Below are 20,083 nucleotides of genomic sequence, written 5' to 3'. Positions count from 1 at the left end.
ATAGTGTTTGAGTTATTGTTAGCTACTGATAGAATTTACAGCTTAATTTAGGATTATAGGCTCTGTTCTGCTAATAGCTAAAAGAAGAATATGTCCTTCAAAAATGACAGAGACATATATGAATTGCATTGGATAGTGGTATTATACATTGCATCTGCACTGCAGTGAGTCTATTATCTGGTTTCTGCTACTGCACATTTTCAACTTTTTCTAAAGAGGGTGCTGAGGTCTCTCTGTAGCCTGTACACAGGAAATGTTTTTTCTCTTGCCTCCTTTGGTTTGTATTCTGCATAATCTCAGGAGCAGATGAGCTTTTATCACTCTGGAGGGAAAAAAAAAACCCCACAAACCAACCCTGTCAGTTGTTACTGCAGCTCGTCTAATTAGCTTTTCATTACTTTTTAAATCCACTTAGGGGCTTGCTCTTGAAAGCTCATGACAGTGATTTCTTCAAGGTGAGCATTTGTCTCTCTCTTGTATGCTATTTTTTTAAGGCTAGTTACGTTTTTTGTGGCCTGACTCTGAACCTCATTTGCTGGTATTCTGTGTCACAGAGAGAATGATGAGAAACCACCCATTGCCTACCTGCGGGCGTCTTATGGATCTGAGTGGGTCATTGCAATATGCTCCTTATTGTTTTCCATCATGCTGATGATACAGTCCAGTGCATGTCTGCTGCACACTTTGAGTTCACATGATGATGTCAGGGTTGATACTGGAAGTAACGGGCAGTAGGTAGATATATCTGAGTGACAAAAAAGCCCTAGAATGCTAGGCTGTCAGTAGGATCAACAAAATAACACTATTTTTTATCTCTTGGGAGATTTCTATAAATCAGGATTGTACTCCAGTATTTTGCTTCACATTTTCCAGTATATTGCTGTTGAACATGGCTGTTTTCTATTAGCATAAACATCTGGCTTATTGTAGGCCAAAGACTGGCTCTTCCCCCCAGCTTTTCTTCCCAACATAAAGTGATGAAACTGTTACATTATGTTTTAGGATTGAGTAGACGTAAATTGAGAATGGAAGATTGGCTGGATTGTAACACAACTTTCCGAGGTCAGTGGTGGAAGCTCTTTCACTGGAGTCATTAAAAACCAAAGTGAACAAAAGCTTTGAAACATGTAGCACAGGGAACAAACTTGCATTGAGTAGGGGATGATGTGGTTTCCTCCTAATCTTTCCATCTCTATTTTCTGTCTGACAACATTTACTGTGTAAGGAATTTACTTATGGCAAGGTTTTATGGCCCAAGTTTAACTCCATCTGGCTTTATCTGGGTGCCAGCCAGTTTAATGTGAAGTCAGTGTCCATAAAGTGTAATGAAGAACTCCACAGTGTGACTGCATGCATATGTGGTTAGGGTTATAGCTCCCATTACTCGTTTAGGCCAGATCGTGATCTCACTTATTCCAGCACAAATCCAGAATAACTCCATGTTATTACTCCTGATTAACATCCATGACTTTATGATCAGTCTGGCCCAGAATAAACAAGACTTAACATTTTTGGTACCATTGCAGCAAAATATTCTCTTCTGTGCTTGTTAAAAGATGCCATTTTTTTTACAAACTGGTACAGTTAGAAACTTAACTTCAGATTTCCTCTGGAAAGTGGCATGGCCATCTGTATAACGCTGCCTAATATTATGTAGAAGAATTGCTTCAGTCCTAATCCAAGGGCTTCGTTTTCTAGTGTGCTATACCTGGGGTATCATTTCAATCAGACCAAAGCACTACCAAATCCGTCTGGTTACATGTTTTTACTGATTTTGTGTTAGTGCGAGTGATTTTGGGAAAATCAGCCAATGACAGAAATAAAACAGCTACTGAATCTCAAAAAACACCTATTCACCAGCATGTTAAACCCACCACCTCAGGTCTCTCTCCAGTAATTAAAACGGCTCCCTCTGCTCTTAAGCAAGGAGCAAGGCTATGGAGCAGGATGGCTTTCTTTTATGTCATGAAGCTGGGGTTTTTTTTGGAAAAAAAAATGAACTCTTACCCAGTTTCTTTGTGGGAGTATCTTAGCCACAGCCACTTAGATACTTTGAAGACAAGCACTGTACAAACACCTGCAAGGCAAGACACCCCCTTATAAAAAGTGACAGATTTTGACTGAGTTAAAATCCAAAAATAAAGAGGAGAGGTTTTTAACCAGTTTTATTTTTGATACTGTCCTCACCTCCTGCAGATGAAAGGGCAGTGCAGTTTGGTCCTCTTGAAACACAGAAATCCTGTTGCAGGCAAATGGGTGCTGTGCTGCCCTTGCCCATTTGCAGGTGGCCAATGGCTTAGAGACCGAATAAAGAAACTGCTTCTTATACTCTAAAGTGTTCTGTGAACTAGAGCTGTTTGCACACACCACTCACCAGTGTAACTTCTGTTGCTTGTTAAAACACACATGTTGACATCAGAGTAAAATGGCACAAATGGCAGCAGAACCAGAACTTGACTCCTTACATGTAAAACGAGCTTTTGCGTAAAGCCCCCTGTGCAGGCAGGGAGCATGTGCTTTATGTGCTCAGGCTTAACTTCCTGCCTCATCTTAGCTGGGTTACATAAAGCAGTGGGTTTATACAAAAATTCTGAAGATTTTTTTTTTCTCAAAAATCAATGTGTTGGTCTTAGAGCTGAGTGAACCAAGTATTGCACAGGCAGAAGGAAGCCTAATGAGACAAAGAAAAATAAACTTCCTATAATTGAGTCATGCTGGAAGCACTTTTTCCTCATGTCTAGAAGTCTGAAGAATTAAATTGGTGCAGATGAAAGGAAATCCCGCTAGAGGAAAGGCACGTTAGTAGAACAGGGAATCCTTGAAGAAGTGGAGGGAGTGGGGAATGCATGAAGGAATGCATTCAATCCCAGTGTCTTTAACCAAGAGATATTCCATGACCCTGTTCTTCTGTGAGCGAAAAGTACCATCACAGTTTACAGCATGAGAAGGTTCTAAGCTCACTGAGACACAAGTAAATACAACATGGCAGTTAGTGAAGAGAAGAAAAAAAAAATTTAAACACACTGGCCTTTGTTACAATTGATAGTTTCAATACGGATTAGCTGTTAGATAACCAGTCAAACTGGAAATCATAATTTGTGAATTAATGGAGTTTGTCAAGTTTGCACATTAAGTTTCCAGGGAAATTGAATTTGGTGTTACTTCGGAGAACTAACAGCACTGCTGATTACAAATGGACTCACTAGCAAATGCATCTGCTTTTGTTCTGCGGATTCCAATTACAATGCATCTGCTTTGTCCACTAGATTCCAATTACTAAATTCATTTATTATTCATAAGTACTTACTATATTGCTTAGTGGAAGAAATTATTTCCTATTTGTGCCGATACTCTATAGCTTTTGCTACTTGAACGGATGGTTGAAGTTTTTAAGTGTTGGGTTTAATGACTATTATTGTTTGTACATGACAGAACAACAGATTGTGTTTAGGAAAACAAAAGCAGTATATCTCAGTCACTTAGATATTAAAGAGGCTTAAAAACATATAATATATATGTTAATGTTCTTTACTCATTCATTGACTAATCTTTACTGGATTAAATATCTTTAATATTCTTCATTTATATATCACTTTACACAAAATTCTGCATGAGCTTTAATTAATTTAAATATTTTCTACAATACTGAGAAATTCAACAACTGATTACTGCATAAAAGTCAGGGTGTGAAAATGCTTCAGTCAGCAATCACACTGCGAGTAATTAGAAAGATGAACAATTAGTAAAAAAGATGAAAAATCTCTTTGGCTGTTAAAATTATTTTCCTATAAATACAGAAAAAGATGCAGTCAGATATTTAAACATGTAAAAAAAAAGGATAGTAACATACAAATGAGCAAGCAAAGAACAACTGGTAAGTACTGCAGCTCTAACTAAATCTGGAGGTGTAAGACACCCAACTTAGGTGTCTTACAGCTTTTTTTTTTTAAATAGAGATTGCAAATGTTGAGATCCAATTCAGAGTTGTATGTATTTCTGAGTGATTACGAATAATACAGATGTACAGTCATGCTTTGAAAGAGAGAAAAAAAAAAAGAGAGAGAGAGAATGCTGTGCATTAAATAGATCTATGTCAAAAACACTATCGGTTGCCCTGGAATAGACTGTCAATGATTAGAGGTTTTTTTTTTTTTTTTTTTCCTTCTTCAAATCAGGGAGCAAAGGATACTTCTCTGTTTTCTATTTGTCTTTGGCAGGGCAAAAAGCAACCTGGTTTTGACCTTAACTAAAAACATATGATTGGTGTCACTAACTCTGCTGAACTGAGCACTCAGTGACAGAGACAATCCACTGCCTTTCTCCTGCACATTCCCCATCCTTCTGCTAGATGCTAGGGGAGAGGCAGAGATGCACTGATGCATCTAAGAAATAGCAGGAGACTGGGAAAGCCTGCCAGAGTTTAGTACATCTAAATGATGAAACAGAAAAGTGATTTAAGTTAGCAGTTTCCAGTAATTTTTCAGTTTGGAAAAGCATAATCTTCCAACTGTTGTTAATTCTTCTTTCAGACATACAAAAGGGAACGTGCACATTTTCCAAAGGTGAATAGGTGCCCTATTCACTTTTCCACACATGCTTTGGGGTTGTTCATGTGTTCAACACAGACAGCTGGGATTTTCTGTGGGACCTAAGGAAATCCCTGTGTTTGAAGTTAATCTTAAAAAACAGACACCCCAACAACTAGCATTTATATTGGACCCCAGGAGAGGAATCCAGACACACCACTGAATTTTCCAAGTCTCTCCACAATGTTCAGAAAGATCTGGGTTCCTCAGAACAGGGTCAAAAATCCAGCATGTTGAAGAGCAAGTCAGGAGCCACTGACCATAGCAATTGAACTGAATTGAATTCTCCTCATCTGTAGGGTTTGTGTTTTGATAGATGCCTCGATAACAGGCAACTGCAAAGACCTGAGTGATGGCAGAAGTGTGTTCCTAAGAACTGTGTTACTAGAAAACTCACACAAGAAATGAGACTGAGGCCTCCTTCAGCTGTTGAGAACTCAAATTCACTTCTGCTACTATGGGGATCCGAGTACCATTCCCAAGGCATGTGAATTATTCTGGGTAGAAAAAATGTACTTGTTGGAGCTGAGCCCGGCTGCAGTGAGTGATGCATGACCCATAATATATTGAGCCACAGAGATAAACACCTGCCCATCCCCTCACATGGACATGAACAGACACACACACAGAGTGAGATTTTTTTGGATCTCAATTTTGCATTAATTTTCCAAATTATGGATGAAACCTGCACTGGGCTTCCAAACCCTTTATTGGCTCAGCCCCTGAGTGTCTAAGTTCTTTGGGCTTCATTGAAAATTACAGCCTACCTTTTTGTCCAGAAGCACATCCCCCACTGGGCTATCTAGAGCTGTGCAGGTGAGTGCTGAACACCTCCTTTGCTTTGATGAGTGCTGTTTCTGCTGGGGCTTCCATGTGAGGTGGCACCCCTTTCCCTTCCCAAGAAGCAGTTTCTGCAGAGATGACTGATCTGGAGGTGGGGATGGTGATGTACAAATTGCTACCATCTACTTCATATGTTTGTGGGGAATGGCAGCCACCACTAGTCTGTTCTCCAATGATGAAAGCTCTGCCCAGCCTCTTCATTATGTACACGAACTCCTCTGCAGCCCCAGCTGTCACAGCACTGGTGAGGATTATTAGCCCTTTCTGAGAGCCATACCTCTCTCCTGCCAGAAAAGAGAGAGAACGTCGCAAAACACATCCATTTTCACAGATTCATTTGCATAATGCTGCAAGAAAAGCCAAGATACAAAACACTTTATTCCCTACCTGCTATTAGCAACCACAGAAGTCCGAAATTTTGTTTCATCCTACTGAAGTGTTTTAACTAGCCTAGCTGCTATGTTTTGAACAAATCTGACACCCTGTCTGGTGCTCATCTCATCAGTTTCTGGTTATGAACTCCAGACAGCTCACGTTTACTGCTCCTGACTTTTCTGTGGCTTTCATTTTCACGGGAGCTCCAGACCCCATCAGAGAGGTGGAATAGACAGGTGAGGGAAGCAACCTTTGCCACTGCCCAGTAGGAATACCCAAAGCTCAGATGAAGGCATCTTCCATTTCACTTTCATCCCTGGTGTAGGAACATGGCTGTCTGTGCACAGCCTGCAAACAGAGCAGGCGACGTTTTGTGAAATTATAATTGAAGAGGATTCCCACAGGCTTGGTACAGTCTATTAATAGAAGGGTTACATTGCCTTCATCCCAAGCCCTTCAAACGCCCCTTTATTACTGATCTGAGCCAAGCTGTCTTATTCTCTTTAAAAAATACTCTTACAGGAATCAGCATTTTCTTGCATCTGATTTTCAATATATCAGAAAAACCTGGATACTTTTCAAGAGCTGAGAGCCTTTGAAAATGTGGCCAATATGTTGGAAATAGGACCTGATCACTTGAAAATTAATTCTGAACTTCCTAAAAAGTCTGGTTCCTCAGGCAACTTACCACATGACATCTAATTCTCATATTAAACCGTTTGCGAGGGGCCAATATCATGGTAATTAATTATCACACCATCTTTGGTCATCTCATTTCACTGAAGATGTAATATCCTCTTCGCAGTAGATTTTATATAAAGTAGTACCAGATCCAGCTCCTTTGAAGTTGATAGGAGCCGGCCTTTTCTCTTTGATGGGAACTGAAACGTGTCCATAATCACGCTCCCTAGCACAGCTCACCTCTAACTGGAAAATACTGGGGCCCTGCAGCCTGACACAGAGGTGACCATCTCAGACTGCTCCAAACCTGGAACTGCAGGCACTGCTGTGGCACCTCTTTCACATTATCTTGGTGTTAAGTACGAGCAGAACAAAAGGCGCGTTCAAGACTCCTTAGCACTGCAGAGGCGTTCTGTGAGCATTGAAGAAGTCTGTTTCTGAACACTGCAGCACTGCTTCAACTTACATGGGCAGCAGTGGGAAGTAACACACTGCTGAATGCTCCAAACTCACTCAGAAGTGCAAAGTTTATAGGGTGCCTCTTTTGTTCTTTCATTCTCTGAACAAGATGAGCTATTGTGGGTGTTTTCATCTACTGATGGATCACATGGACAGGAATGAAGAACTACATATGAAATTCCATACAAATAATGGAAAGGATTCGTTGTTACTAGGAATTTGAGCAGCATGGGATTAATTTTGATTTTGACAGCTTTTAAAAGTTGCAAGTCATTAATTGCTGTACACTGTAATCAGCTAAACTTCAGAGGCCAGTTTACAAACCGCAATGCCTAAAATATCCCCTTCCTTGGAGCCATAAACTGGTATTTATAGGTGGCACTGGGAAATATAGCTAAGATGGAGATTTTTGTTTTTACACTCTCTGCACAGATTGAACTAATAGTGGCAAGTGCTTTCACCAAATCAGATGTAGTGTCTAATGGCTCACTCTAAAACACACAAGCAGGTGCATTTCATGTTTCAACACATGAAATTACAAGCTATTCTTAAAATAAACTAGTTTTACCTTTGAGCTGTGGCTGTGTCCATATTTCCTTAATTGAGTCGTCAGGTCTGCTGTAAACTTTGTCCAAGAGAACTCGCTGTCCTTCATCAAAAAAGTATGAGCATAAGATTGCTATGCAAGTGGTGGAGCCTCCAATATTGTACCTTTTCAAAAATTAAGAAATATTAGGAAACAAAAAAAATTGCAGCAGATAGTAAATCTCCCAAGTTTCCTTCCTTAACAACCACACGGAAAGTGCTTATGGTCCACTGAAATACTTTTACAGAGGGCAGTCTCCCTTTGCAGCACTTGTACCTTTACCAGAGTGCAAAATCCCATCCAAGAATCTGGGATTGGAATTGCCCACAATTGACTACAAGCATGAAGATATGTTTTTTCTTGAGTCAGCTGGAAAAAAATTGATAAATTCAGAATCTCAATCTGCAGAAAAACATTTGATTCTTGTAATTCTACTTTTAATAACGCATGCTATTACTGACATAGGAAGAACAAGAGGACATCTAAATCTTGGTATTTAAATGTAGATCCCAGTTTAAGGAAAATATGTCTGTGGAACTGACAAAAGTTCTTATTTCATGCTGCATTTCATTTCTTTTTGTGCCTAAGGATTGTTTTAGATACTTCATTTAGGACAGTCATGATTGAAAAATTTGGTTGCAGTTTAATTTCGTAAGTCTTTGAAGATTAAGCCTGCCTGAAGTGAGCAAATGTCATGATAGAACCTCCTCCTATGAACATGCACAATGGAACACCAGATTATCTTTCATGTGTGTCGTTTCTAACGCAGCGCTCACATGGTCCTGGCAATGTTCGTACTTTGCTCGTTAGCAGGAGATAGCGCAGCGCTCTCCTTCTATAGTTGAGGTTTGAGGTGTTAGCACAGATGAAGGCAAAAACAGTTTCCTCAGCTTCATGAAACTATTTAAGAGAATCCAGAAGGGACCCTTGGGTCTGTCCCAAACAGTGAAACGTTGCTCTTTACTTTGCAGTGCTTGGGAGTTGTGTGCTGGATTCACACTGCCTGGCTACAGCCGGACGAGGCGGGAGGCAGCTGGGCCCTGCAGAGTCCGGCGGCCGCCAGCGCGCGGGACAGGCGGCCAGCAAGCCCGGCAGCTGAGCAACCACCTGGGCTCCCAACAAGGTGAAGGCCAGAGCTCTGATCTGCTGCATACCTTCAGCGCACAGGCGGGGTCCTGCTCCTCTCCCAGTGCTGGGTTGTATGGAGAAACACTGGAACTCGTGCTGTTCCTTCTTTAGTCACCCTCCTCCAGCAGGATTTATTGGACTGCCAGATGGAGCCAAGAACTTGAAGTGTCCTGATGTACTAGGCAGGAGGTCAATAAGGTTTATCCCTGGGACCCCATGTACCTTCAGCTACTGAAAGGCCAACCAAGGGCATCTCACTGGGTGGTAGAAATACAAAACTATGTAGCCAGAGTGGAGCTAGGCAGCAAAAGGACAGAGCAGCTGCTTGCCCTGACATGCATATCCACATGGTCTTCAGTTACTAAGTGTACAAGCTTTTGAAAGAAAAACAAATGTCAACTATCTCCCTTACTGTGAGTAACAGTTCAGAAGCTTTTTTAGATTATCAGATTTGTGGTCAACAGATGTGAGGTCCAGGATTTTGTTCTGCAACATATTCCCTAGATTTACCTATTTTGTTCTAAATATCTCAAGTCATGGTACAATTTCTCTTAAAATATGTTTCTCTGCTGTTAGTGTTTTCCTTGACAGTTTTCCTTTTACTCATTTAATCCCAGCAACGTTTGCTTGTAAACTGGACAGCAAGCCATGTAAAGCTAATTCACTGTTACAAATAAAATGCTACTTTAAAAGAACCTTCGTTATTCGCCATTCAAAGGTTTACCTCAAGTCTATGATCAGCGCATCTGTGTGGACAATTTTCTCCCAAACATGCTCGACCAGAAGGCTGGACAGCTGGGTTAGAAGTTCATAGTCTCCAAACATATCGAATCTCAGATAGCCAATGTTGTTTTCAAAGACATTTGTGTGGAATGAAAATTTAATCAGATCTTCAAATGCTTCTGGGGAAGGAATCTGAAAGAGTTCAGAAAAAAAAAACAAAAACATTTGCTGGCACAGATAGCTTGGCACAAGATTTGAAAGGAATCACATGGGTCAAGCTTAGCCTAGGTGGGACATATGTTAGAAATGTGACCATGTTTTAAGAATATCATTTAGTGATCATGAATTAAATTTTTTGCCTATTACTTGGGTTAATGTCAGCTGCTATGACACAAAGCAGGACCTAGTACAGGATGCATCACTTGCATGCTCAGAACCTGGAGCAGGCCCTTACTGGTCAGTGCTCAATTTATTATGTAAAACCAAAAAGGAATTCTTTCAGCTAAAAAAGCTGGAAAAGCTGCAAGAGCCCCCTGCCCCAAACACATTTTGCTGCCATCCCAGGCCTGCCTCCCAAACTTACTTGTTTCCTTTAGCAGTTCTTTTTAAATAAGTCACTTGAGGTTTTTATAATCTCTTGATGAGCCTCAGCTGATGAACAGCTGCTGGTTACAGGTGAGCCTGGCCCCAGCCCCCGTTACAGAGCTGCTCCCTGGGCCTGGAGGAGCCTCATGTGTCAGGCCTCATCTGTCAGGCATGTGCTGGCCACGTGTTACAGCTCATACATGGTGGCCATGTGCCTGGAATCTCACATGTTCAGCTGTCATCTACTACATCTTGTTTATCTGGATGTTATTAAACTGCAGAGTTTTGAGTTTTTTTTTTCTTTAATAGTAATGTGTAGCCAACTAATAAAGTTATCCCAGTAACCCCTATACGCACTGGAGACCTAGACAGCTCCTACTGCCAGATTTAGATGCTTTGCATGCATGTGTCTAAAACAGGAAAGTTTTCCTTCAGCTTAAGGAGACTGGAATATATATTATATATGCAGTACTACATATAAGCAATGTATATATTTAGCAATTTGGCCTTCTCACTTCATGGTTGCAGTGAAACTTTTATACTTGCACCTTAAGCAGTTGGCTGCTGCTATAGCTCAGCCTCAGCTGCTCCAAAATCTTACAGGAAAGAGAGGAAGAGGGGGCAGGCAGCGGTCAGCTAAGGGCGCTCTCCAACCTGCAGCAAGCTGCAGAACCTGGGAGCCTCTGGCCTCCTGGCTGCAGGGAAGGCAGGTGACATCGCGCTGCATGTGCTGTGTCCGGGCCTGGGCTCTGCACCACTGCCACTAACAGCCCTACACTAATGAGGGAGGATTTGCAAGGGGTATGAATCTTGCTGTGCCTGACGCTGCTCAAGCACATCTTCCTAGCCGAATATTAGCTACCAGATCACACATCTGGTTTCCCTGATCTTTCCCAATGATGATATTTGCCATCGTCATCCAGTGCCTTCTGCATGCCAAAATTTCAAAGACTAACTCGAAAACCTTGTTTGCTGCCAGTTTTTAACAAGATGGTGAGAGTGAACTCTAGTGAGACCCTTTCTGCATCCTTCTTTCTCACTGTACCTTGTACAAATAACCACTGCATCTGGACTGTGAACACATCAGTTCAATACTATGAAGTTTGTCATTTCCAATCCACTTCCCAGTGGCAGCAATGCTGCTTGATCTGCCTGTGTACTTTGATTAACAAAACACAGTTTTGAAGAACATGTCCACCATGAATTACATTGTCCTGACAGAGCTTATATGTATTTCAGAAATGCTGGTCCACCCAGAAGGACAAAAAAAAAATCACTCATAGGTAACATCTACAAGTAAAATGGATATATCGCTCTCAATCATTTACTGACAGATTTCTTATCTCCATCTCCAAAAATAAATGCTATATGCATACCCATAAGCACATTGATTAAGAATAACCCTTCATTCTATGTATGTCTGGTAATGTGTTTTTTCCCCTACTTGTTCTTTTACAGTTCTGTATCAAATCTTTGTTCACTGAGGATTTTGGGGCTTGTCAGCAGCATTGCTAACTCTTGCAGGTTTGTTGCAAGTCTTGACATGGCTAGTTTGCCCCCTAAAGGCTCTGCAATTTGGGAGTAAATGAGGATCTCAAAAAAACCTGTTCCCCACTTTTATGGCTGCAGGAGGAGGTATGAAAGCACATCTACTCTAAAGGCTCTAGTCAGAGCATCTGAAGTCAGATTAAAAGTTTTACAATTTTTAGCCAAAGGAGTGGAGGAGGCTGAGAATGGCAGTGAGGAGTTACTGTGCCATCCCAGCGCAAGCTGTGCGAGTGACACAGGGGCTGGGTGTCACCGAAGGAGGTGCCACCTGGGGAGGAGCCCAGCTCCAGAGAGCAGCAGCAATCTCTGTCCGGGAAGCAGGGCTCTCTCTGCAGGCCAAGGACAGACTGTGGCAGGATGCAGCTGAGAGCAAGACGCTGCTGCTTGGCTGGGCAGTGTTTACACACAGATGACTTGGTTGTTAAACATCAACGCTCAGGTGCCTTAGCAAGGAGAACGCTATAAGCAACGTGGGACCTCTGAGCTAGCACCACTTCAGGCAAGGAAGATGCTACTAGTTAACTGTACAACGTCTCCAGCCTGTTTCTGCAGTCTCTTTTTCACAGGTCTAACTGGAACTAGTTGTGTGACACAAAATAGCACCTAGAAGACTGCCCTGGGTCTCATGCGGGGTTCTCATCGGCGGCTCTTCCAGTAACATAACCCCCATGTTTGGGCAAACTACCTTTACCAGTTGTATCTCTTTTCTCCCTCTCTTCTCAGTTCTTCTGTCTATTTAGATGGAAAGGGTCTTTTCACAGATAATTTTGGGCTCATCATCATAATATAACTCTGATCTTCATTAAAGTTGCTACTGCTGTCAAACCCAGTATGTCAAAAAATCACCAGCCAATATCACTGTGCCATTGCAGAGTCCGAGTTTCAGTGAAAAACATAAAATTTCATTTTAGGAAGGGGTGTGGGCATGTTGTTCCTCCTTTTTTTTTTTAGCTCTATCCACACCCTCAGAGGCCGGAACGCAAAGGTCCATCCTAGCTTGTCTCTCCATCTCAAGGCAAGATTAACTACAGCTATGCCGCTGCCGACAGCTAAGTCTCACTTGCTTTTAAGCCTCCAGTTATGGAGATCTCCTGTTCTTCTCCAGGCCATCCAGTTCGGCACGTCACTGTCCTTAATATTATAAATATGTTCTTAACATTTAGCATAAACTGTCTAACTTCACCACTTCCTGCAGTTTAAGTGCATTACTTTTTGGCTTAACCACCATGGAGATGGAAACAGATCATTCTCTGCATATTTGAAACAGCCTTCTCCATATTCGAAGACTGTTTTCACAGCTTCTCTCAGTTTTCTCTGGAATAAACAACTCATATCCTTTCAACTTCTTCAAGCGTTGAAGTGTTCAAGTGTTGTTCAACTCTTTTTCAGTGTCCTCTTTACAGCACAGTAAACTGCACTCCCAGAGTGGTGCCAGCAGTTATTCTCTTTGTTAAAACTGTGCAAGAACCTTGCAGGTGAACTCTGCATCCTCGGCCTCCTTTCTTTTCAGGTCAATGTCCAGCTTTGCCAGAATCGTAGCTTTGAATTTAACACTGTCTTCCAGGATACCGAGATGGCCAGGATGGGGTGTTACCACAGTAACAAGCCAGGACCCTCTGGGCTGGTGCTCTGGAAGTGACTACGAGGGGTTATTTGAGCTCTGTGGGGGACAGAGAAGGGGCAGAGAAGGTAGCAACATTTTCACAGCACACCGGGCCGCACTGCATCCTGGCACGTTGGCCCCTCAAAACAGGCAGCTTCTAACACACTCATTACAAGCCAGGAGTTATTTCTCAGCCAATACCCCTGGAAAGGAAAATCTGGAAACGTTATTCTTGGCTATATTTGGGGTTTCATCCAAAATCCATGTAAAATCCATAAAACTAGTGGACAAACAATGAGAAAAAACGAGAAAAAATAGATCACTGGTAGGATTATTGAGACCTGCAGAAGTAGCTGCATTGTGCTTGTGTATCAGAATTAGAAGACAAGATCTACTAGAAACAAAAACCAAACTTGATCAACGTACTAACATTTTCCTTTTCTTCACTAACTACAAGATCAAGTGTGAACTGCAAGAAGTCTATGAGAGTTCTGTAGAAGATATTTTGGGGGCTGGCATAAACGTGTATGGCTCCACTGCCTTCTGTGTGTTTATGCTGATATAAATCAGCATTGGACGGGCCTATAACATTTTATTCTCGCTTGTCTGCAGCTGATAAACTGTATGTATCAATGAGATTTTTCTGTCTTGACACTTTGACCATTTTGATTTCACTCATTAATGAAAGGACATAAGAAAATGACACCAATTTCTAGTGCAGTGTTTGCAACTCTATTGTCTCTGATAGCAAGGATAATACTCCAAAATACGAATACAATATTTGTCTGGGAAACAGAAGACTTCCAATTCAAAGCAATTTCTCTTTATAAAGAATCCCCTTTTGTCTTTTACTAGTGATATGCAGTGCCATGAAGAGAGACACCGTTCATCATTTTCAGCTGCATGACCAAAACATTAAGACAAAACCTCCCTGAGGTGTTAAGATTGCATTAAATGTCTCTGGGCAACATCAAGGGGCCTGCAGAGTCCCTCGGGGATACTCTTGTCACTTGAGACTGACATATCACATTTGCCCAAATCAGGCAGCAGTTCTTCCATCGCTAATCTACAGTGCTGTGATATACATTAACGCAAGTGTTTCAGTATGGAAAGGGATGGTATTACTGGAGGGAGAGAGAGGCGGCAGCAGCACCAGGGATTATTGAACTAGGCAACAGCAAGTTTACAGACGTCTGCCTTAGAAACAAAAGACTGTTTTCAGAATGACAAGCAACATATACAGGATTAGCCTCTGGGAAGTCTGACTTTAGAAAGCAACATTTATGCAGCAGAGAACTCCAGCTAGCATTGACCTTGCTCCTGTCACAGAGGAGACATAACCACTCTCCTGTACAATGCTTCAGCAGCTATGCCACTGTAGCAGATGCAAAAGTCTATATGCATTTCAATTCTCTGTCTACTATGTCCCATCCCATCCTCCTTGCAGTTATTCATCATCGCTTTCATTTAATTGGGTTGGATCTGCTTCCCTGTCAAGGTCATTATCAAGAAACTCCCACTGCCAAGACAGGGGGTTGCTTGCGAGGTTGGCAGCTCAAGAGGAAAGCTAGCTCTAATGTGATAAGAAATGTGCACAAATGTGATGTGGACTAAAAGAGCCACTATGTCAAAGTATAGGACTGTTTAAACAACAACAACAAAAAAAAACAGATGACTGTAGAGAAAACACAGTGTATCATTACTGATGTGTTACTAATAACTTAGCAGGGATGTCTGTCTGAAACTTTTTTGGTGAAGGTTTCTGCATTCAATAAATGTAAGAGCGAAAGAGAGTGATGGAATAGAAAAATCCTTTAATTAATTATTTCAATTTAAGCGCATTTTAAGCTTAGATCCGAGAATAGGGCCAAAGTCTCTAGGCTAATAAACCTGAAAAAAATGCCCTCTTGGAAACGCTTAGACCTTGTCCTTGAACTTAATGCTGGAGATAATGCCACAAAGGTCATGTCCACTTTAAATCATGCATGCCAGAAACTTCAAAGGGTGGAAGCCCACCGATTTCCTCCCCCAGGAAACATTTAATAGTTACCTGACACTTAGTGCAATCTGGCTCATTGCGAAGGCAAATTCATGCTCTTCAAACAGCAATTTTATGAGTCTCTGGGGTAAGAAATCTCTGATAGCCATGCTAGAGCAGTAGCCAAAAAAGAGCTAGCTCCATCCAAGGCAGGGATCAGGTTATCCTAACCTTCTGTTTAATTTGAAGGTGGAATTTTAACAAGTGCTCCTGGGAGCTCCCTCCAGCACAACAATGAACGGGAAAGCTTGCCAAGGCATACCAGAGTGTAAATATTCTCAGAACAAAGCACAGACTGTTACACAAACCACACAACACGGGCAGAAGTGGGTTATTAAAAATCAGTTTCTCCCTGAGGGTCACCCGACTTCCACTCAGGTACTTAGTCCAACAGATGCTGACCAAGAGCCTGAGGAGAGGTAGCAGTTTTCTGTTGTCAGTACCAAAGGAGCTGCTTGTTTTTCTGGTGTAATAGAATCAGAAGGCAGGCATGACAATTTTATATATAAAAAGCCATTTAAAACTATATGACTGTTCTTTTCTCAAATCTGGATCAACCCTTTTTTTCCCTCAAATTACCAACTCAGTAGCAGTGGGTTTCTGCATTAATTTACTGAAAAGCCGTAGTACTGAAAGAGAGGGGATCACAGAGACAATAAACACCTACCCTGTAACACTGAAGCTCTGCATCAGAATCTTTGCTTGCCGCAGATGGCTGCTGAGAGACACAGCCTGAAGTGTCCCCAAAATACACACATCCAGAGGGACCATCTGCAAGCTACACCCTACCCTGACTTGCCCAAGTGTCCAGTGGGGGTCACTCTCCAAAATCCACTGCAGAATTGACTTCTCCAGTGCACACAGATAAATCATGGTGGTTTGATGATATGGGACCAAGGTTTGGTGAGACACCCAGCTCAGTGGTCCCATTCTAGCTGGCATCATTATAACTGGGTATGAGGGAACTGTACCTGTTTTGGCATGATCCCTGGGACGCTGTCCTTGGCGTGTTCAGGGATGTAGAGCATTTTCAGGTGCTCATCGTCAGAGAGAGCTTGCAAGTCTGCAGTCACCTTCCTGGCCAGTTCCTCTTTTGAGTTAATTCTTTTATAATTATCTTTATTGGTGAGCTTGGCAAGCTTGGATGCTATCACAGCCCCAATGTCCACAAAAGCATAATTGTCTGCTACGAGCTTCCCCATGGTTTGTAACATCTGTGGCACCTGGGCACGCAGGCTAGCGATGTGCTGAGCTGCAGCCATGGCTTCGCTGGCCTGGATGGTGATGTGGGGCTCCACGCCAGACACGCTCCACACTTTGCCGGTGACCGGGCTCAGTACCACTTGGCTGGGGATGGAGGCATATAGAGAGCTGTTGCCGACACGATAAATGCCCACTGAGAGGGAACCACCCACTGTGGGCTCACCAATAACTGTGGCCCGGTGTAGATCCTTCATAGACCGAGTGAAAGCTTCAGCTGCTGAGCCACTCATATGGCTTATGAGGATGTAGATGTCCTTGAGGGATCCATACCTCTTGCCAGAGACTTGAGGGAGAGTCCACACCTCTGTGCTGTGGGAGGTACTGCGATCAAAAACGGTGTAGAGGTGTTGCCGAGGCTCAGGCTCAAAGAAGTAGGAGCAAAAGATTGGGATGGCAGTGGAGTAACCCCCAGTGTTATACCTCATGTCAATGATCATGGCATCCGTGTCCACCAGCTTGTTCCATACCATCTGCACCAGCTGGGGCCCAATGGCTTTCACCATTTCTGCTTCAGCCATCATATCAAAGCGAAGGTATCCCAAGTTGCCTGGCAGTACATCTATTTTGAAAAGAGCCTCAATTATATAGCCCAGCTCCTCAGGGCTGGGAATCAGACTGGGGAGCTGTTCTTCTGGGGTTGGTTCCACGTGGCTATGGAAGATGTGAAGCCGATGGTCCCCTGAGGCCTCCTGCAAGTCACTGGTAAGCTGGGAAGCCAGTGTCTCAAAGTCTACAGCTGACCGATAACCTCCATGGGCCTGTTTAGTGCTGAGCATAACACTTGCCTTCCCAGCCACTTCTGGAATGGCATAGTGAGCCTCGAGGAGTTGCCCAGTAGCCTCCACAAGTATCCCCATAATCCTGTGGAAAGTTAGCACCTCTTCAGCCTTCTGCAGTGCATTCTCAGCCAGCACTATGGCGTCAGGCACAACACCCCCACCCATCCAGCTTTCCCCATGGTTGTCGATGAAGGTGATGACAGGTACTGTGACTGTCAGGCCACGAGCTATTCCCTGTCCAGGCTGCAGCAGGGGAAAGGTGCGGGTGTGTGACAGGCTGCCTGCTGTGATCTCACCGATTAGTGTAGCACGGCCCAGGGACTGCATGAGATAAGCAAACTCCTCAGCAGCTGTAGCTGTGTGGTGGCTGGTGAGCAGATAGATGCCACGCTGAGCCCCATAGGGTTGGCCCAGCAGTTCTGCCTGGCTATTGTGCTCCTGTGTGTGGTTGGTGCACCTGTCATAGGTTGTGAAGAGGTGGACAGGGCCAGCAGCAGGATCTTGGAAATAGGAGAGTAGCAGAGGCACAGCAGAGGAGGACGGGCCCCCGGGGTTGTAGCGTAGGTCCATGATGAGGTTTTCCGTATTTTGGAGGGGTTCCCAAACTTTGTGTACAATGTAGGGTCCCAGCTTAGCCAGCACAGAAACATCAGCAAACTCATCAAAGCGCATGTAGCCCACGTTTCCTGCCAACACTGACACCTTGAAAACAGTATCCACCAAGGCATGCAGAAGCTGCTCGTTGTCAGGCAGGTTGGCTGCCATTGCAACTGGCTTCTCAGCAGGAGCACTAACAGCTTCACCAGGCAGCATGACTCGAACCACCAGGCGGGGATCCTCAGATAAGGTCTGCATCTCAGTGTTGAGCTTGGCGGCCAGGTCCTCTGCTGACTGCACAGAAGAGAAGTCAAACATGCTGAGGTGCTGCAGAAGTCCTGGCACCCGCTCCACTAAACTGTAATTGTCCTTTAAAATGCCTGTGAGTCGGCTTAGGGTACCAGGTACTGCTCTGCGAACTGCCAGGATGTCTAGGGATTTCTGCAAGGCTTGGTCTGCCTCAGAGGCCACACAAGGCATCACGCCACTCACTTCCCAGCTCTGCCCACCTCCACTCAGGGGACTCACAGATCGTGACACAGGAACCATAAGGTAGAAATTAGAGGGGCCAATACGCAACTTCTGGATGTCCAATGAGCCCCCGGCTGTTTTTTCCCCAACAGTGATAGCCCTGTGCATGTGCTTGAGGATGTAAGCCACGTCTTCAGCCACTCCTGTGGTATGGCGACTGATCAGAACAATGACATCCTTGTCTTTGCTGTACCTCTCTCCCAGGACCTTTGGCAGTGTCCATATCTCTGTGGTGGTGTTGGAAGGTCTGTTATATACAGTCTCAATGTGCAGCATCTTGTCTGCTTCATATAAATATGAGATGATGAAGGGGAGACCAGAAATCTGTCCTCCAGTGCTATGACGAAGATCTATAACCAATGCAGAGGTGTCTATCAGTGTCTTCCACACCTTGTCCACCAGAAAAGCACCAACCTTCTGCACAACTTCTTGGCCTATGATATAATCAATCCTCAAGTAGCCAACATTGCCCTCCAGCTTGTCATACATGACCACATGCTCAATAAGACTCAGGAATTGCTCACGAGTAGGAGATGCCTCAGATACTTCGTTGGGATCTGCATGAGGCGATGGCTCATAGGAGATCACCAGTCTTGGGTCATTCAGAGCACCCTGCACTCCAGCTGTCAAGACACTGGCCAGCATTTTGGGATCTGAGATATCCAGGATCTCTCCACTCTTGATGGCTTGTTCAATGGCTTCTTGCATTCCCACCAGGTTTTCAGGATAGCAGTAGTTATCCAGAAGGACTTTAGCCATGTCCAGCACTAGAGTTGGCTGAAAGATTTCCTCAGCAGATATGCTGCAGGTGATCAAGGCTGAAAACAGGAAGACATGTATCCTCATCATTTTGTATCCTGTGGAATAGAAAATAAATTGTATCTAGGAAAGAAGTCAGAAGTCCTTATCGATCAAGATGAACATAGCTGGAGAGCTGACCCTCTCTGTGAATCCCAGTGAGATCCCAGCATTGAATCCAAGTGCACCAAAGAGATAAAAATCCCTTATCTGCATTAAACCTTTAATCTCATTAAAATGGAGTGCATCAGCCAAAGTGCACCAATAGATGAAGTTCAGCTTCACACCACTTTACAAACCTCTTATTAAACAGTAATAAACTTCAATCATCAAGGTGATACTTTCTGGCATTTAACTGTTTTCAAAAGCTCATTGCCTGCTATAAACAGGTCCTGGTTTATCCTGACAGTGAGTTGCTTTAATGCACTATTGTTTAATTTTACCCAAAATTAGAACAGCAGTCACTCAATCTTTTATATCGTTTGAGAAAAGCTAATAGCAGGAGATTCTCCTGTGACTTAGTTGTATCCACTTTTAATATTTTTTTTTCAAATGCCATTTACAATAGAACATATTTCCAGTCTGTGGACTGCAAAGGGTTGTTCTCACATTCTATAACTAAAAGCTCCAAACAAGAAACTCCAGACATTTGGAACAGCTCATAAAATCCAAGGTAATGACAGCCTGTTAATTTCCGTGCTGAGAATTGCCAGCATTTTAAACAGGACTTTGAAATCCGTTTGCCTCAACATAATACAACTAAATCTGAGGTGACTTTAATCTTCATAATTTGCACTCAATTAGGATTTACTTGTAATACCATTGAGTAACATATGGTCATGTCTGATGACAGCTCCCAGCCAATAGACTTTAGGCTCAATATACCAAAATAGAATGTGGGGGGTGTACGTGGGGGGGCTCTTCTGCCCACAATGTATTTGAGACTCCATTGTATTAAGA

General features: G+C 43.1%; 1 protein-coding gene across 1 annotated transcript; it reads right to left on the bottom strand.

Moving 5' to 3' along the window:
* Positions 1 to 5,228: 5,228 nt before the first annotated feature.
* RBP3 (retinol binding protein 3) lies at positions 5,229 to 19,174 on the bottom strand. Its single transcript, XM_010220829.2, has 4 exons — positions 16,127 to 19,174; positions 9,383 to 9,573; positions 7,513 to 7,655; positions 5,229 to 5,713 (listed from the first exon to the last, which is right to left on the bottom strand). Exons 1-4 carry the CDS (start codon positions 19,172 to 19,174, stop codon positions 5,385 to 5,387), a joined length of 3,711 nt encoding a protein of 1,236 aa, XP_010219131.2. The 3' UTR covers positions 5,229 to 5,384.
* Between the last annotated feature and the right edge of the window lie 909 nt (positions 19,175 to 20,083).

Source organism: Tinamus guttatus, unplaced genomic scaffold, assembly GCF_059628265.1.
Source record: "Tinamus guttatus ecotype Peru unplaced genomic scaffold, ASM5962826v1 Tinamus_guttatus_pri_ptg000314l, whole genome shotgun sequence".
Lineage (NCBI taxonomy): Eukaryota > Metazoa > Chordata > Aves > Tinamiformes > Tinamidae > Tinamus > Tinamus guttatus.
The sequence above is the reverse complement of the archived record's forward strand: the minus strand, read 5'-3'. Positions and strand labels throughout refer to the sequence as shown.

Bases quoted from the DNA above. Each gene is read 5' to 3' on its own strand.
- RBP3 (XM_010220829.2), bottom strand. From the start codon at position 19,174: ATGATGAGGATACATGTCTTCCTGTTTTCAGCCTTGATCACCTGCAGC. The intron at 7,656-9,382 runs GTAAACCTTTGA...ATTTTTGAAAAG, and splicing joins GCGCTGATCATAGACTTGAG to GTACAATATTGGAGGCTCCA. The intron at 5,714-7,512 runs GTAAAACTAGTT...CTTTTCTGGCAG, and splicing joins GACACAGCCACAGCTCAAAG to GAGAGAGGTATGGCTCTCAG.